Here is a 2,501-nt window from a genome sequence, read left to right as displayed (position 1 = left end):
GGGGGGCGGGGGCCCCCCCCCAGCCGTACCGGCAGGTCGAGCAGGGGCTGCGCGGCAGCTTGGGGGGCTTCCCCACCCACGACGGCATCTCGGGGGGGCTTCTTCCCTGCGAGCTTGACTCACGCTACCTGACAGGCAGCAGGGAGGTCAGCAAGAGCAGCCTGGACGAGTGCTCGGATTCCACGAGCTACATGAGCAGCACGGCCTCCACCTGCTCCGACAGGACCCCGTCTCCCGCCCACCACTGCCAGGCGAGCGAGAGGCACAGGAAAAAGGCCGGGCAGAACGCGCTGCGCTTCATCCGGCAGTACCCCTTCGCTCACCCCGCCATCTACTCCCTGCTCAGCGGCCGGACCCTGGTGGTGCTGGGCGAAGAGGAGGCGATAGTCAAGAAGCTCGTGACAGCGCTCTCCATCTTTGTGCCCAACTGCGGCGTTTACGCCAAGCCCGTGAAGCACTGGGTCACCTCCCCGCTGCATGTCGTGGACTTCCAGAAGTGGAAGCTGATCGGGCTCCAGAGGTGAGTCAGTGTTTGAAGAACTTCACCTCCTGCGTGAGGATCTCGCGGGGGAAGGGGTGCACAGGGGAGGGCTCTGCTACCTGACCCTGCAGTTGCCCAAAGCAGAGTCTTGGGCATTGAATCTGATCAAAATAAATAATTTAACGGAATGGGGCAGCTCGAGCTGGTGCCTCCAGAGAAGGACCCCTTGGTTCTTGCCCTGGGGGTTTTAAAGCCTCGCAGACTGTTAGACGAGCTGTTCTACACAACAAGCGTGGGCCTATTGTCCAGTCAAATCCCTTAAGAGTTATTCGTTGGGTGGCTGGAGTTTTGGTGTGGGTGACTATCAGCTTACACAGTTCTCTCATCTGCTTGTGATGTCTGCAGTGGCTCCAGGTCGAACGGGCTCACTCTTCATTCCCATGAATTGCAGCTCCTTGTCCTTTGGTCGTGCCAATCGCTCTAATTCATATCGTTAATGCACAATCTTCATTAATACTGTACAATCTCGTTACGTCAGCCCAGTTACAGCGTATCGGGGTCATGGAGATCTCCTCCCGGCCATTCTGCTCGTGTCTATGGACGAGTTCAGCCGAAGTTCTTCCATCTCTAGGGTACAGCTGGCAGCGAAGGAGTCGGCACCAGCTTCTGGCTTCTGGTGCTGAGCAAGTTGTTAACCAATGGTTCGAATGGTCAGGTTTAAGATTACTTCAGTTCCCCGCAGGATCTGTCTGATTCCTGATGCTGCCCTGAATTTCCTGCTTATGGCATGGATTTATGGAAGGGGGGTAGGTTTGTCTGTCTCTTTATGTCCAGCCTTTTGTGAGAGTTAATATTTAGAACGTCTGCTGGGAGCTTTAGACCTGACACACACTAGTCCTTGGGCCAGGAGGTTTCCCTCTGGTTTAGGTCTTCACGTGGCAAAGCATGAAACGAGGACGCAAGTGCTGCTGGTTTCCTGGTTGGTCTGATAACGGCGAGCTCCTGGAGTCCCCTTGTGCTCTGCTTTCCCCGTCCGCTGCCAAAACCCTCCTGACGCTTCTAGCTTGAGCTTTGTGTCTGAAATGGGGGCTTTGATGTTGGGAGGGATTTTTCCCTTGGACCCCGATGAAGCGGCGATGCGCTGTTGATGGGATCAGTGGGGCTGAAACTGGCGCGCCAGCACGGTGGGCTGTGGTGGGAAGGGCGGAGGTGTGGAGCCTGTGAAGCTGCTGGGTGCTCTCTGAGGGGGTGCAGGTGGGCAGAGACTTAATTATGACAAACCTTAGTGCAGGGGGAAAAAAGTCCACGGAGCTGAGGAGGCCACGGCACGGTTCCGACGCAAAGGAAACCGCTGCTCAGGGTGAGGACCATGGCGAAAGCCAGCACCCCTTCCCCCAGCCCCGGTCTGAAATGTGGCTCCACGGTTTATATTAGCAAATAGCGATGGTTCAGCTCCCAAGATTCCGGCGCTGCCTCTGTGGCTGCGATGAAAAGGGTTTCCTTGGCATGTTACCAGGATGTAACACGCTTCAGGAATGTTAATGAAGTGTCGAGTGTAATGCGGGCGCTCTCAGCAAGGGCTTTGGGGAGGAACTGAATGTATTATTCCTGAGAAGGTGCTGCGTCTTCTAAGGCCGGACACTGCCTTGGCGCTGGGGCAGCCCTTGCACCCCAGCTGCGGTTCCTGCTTTGGGGCTGGGAGTCCCCCCCCTTAACTGAGCCACTTGAACCCCGCAGAACTGAGGAGCAGGAGCTAGAGTCTGTGTAGGCGTGTAATTTGCATTTAAATAACGTTAATTTGGGCTTGTTGGCTAATTGTATGTTGTGAGCGTGCTGCTGTGGGTTTGCACCTGAGTGAAAAACACCCGGGCTCTGCCAGGGAATGTTCTGGTGGAGGGATGGTTCCCTTTTCTAAAGGAAGGGTGGAAGGTTTCGCTACACTTTGGGCTTCAACTGCTTCAGAGCAGCTTCTTGGCGGGCTGGAGAGACTGTGTGGCCATTGTCTTCCGTGCCAGACTCG

At 56.1% G+C, this 2,501-nt stretch overlaps 1 protein-coding gene across 1 annotated transcript in view; it reads left to right on the top strand.

Moving 5' to 3' along the window:
* Window positions 1-2,501, top strand: part of SMCR8 (Smith-Magenis syndrome chromosome region, candidate 8) — a gene marked incomplete at its 5' end in the record, with an annotated part of 4,979 nt that overhangs the window by 1,793 nt on the left and 685 nt on the right. Inside the window, one exon of the mRNA XM_010145195.1 lies at window positions 36-520. Coding sequence (XP_010143497.1) covers window positions 36-520 — 485 coding nt within the window. The remainder of the gene's footprint in view (window positions 1-35; window positions 521-2,501) is intronic.

The sequence above is a fragment of the Buceros rhinoceros genome, unplaced genomic scaffold, assembly GCF_000710305.1.
Source record: "Buceros rhinoceros silvestris isolate BGI_N320 unplaced genomic scaffold, ASM71030v1 scaffold37441, whole genome shotgun sequence".
NCBI lineage: Eukaryota > Metazoa > Chordata > Aves > Bucerotiformes > Bucerotidae > Buceros > Buceros rhinoceros.
The sequence above is the reverse complement of the archived record's forward strand: the minus strand, read 5'-3'. Positions and strand labels throughout refer to the sequence as shown.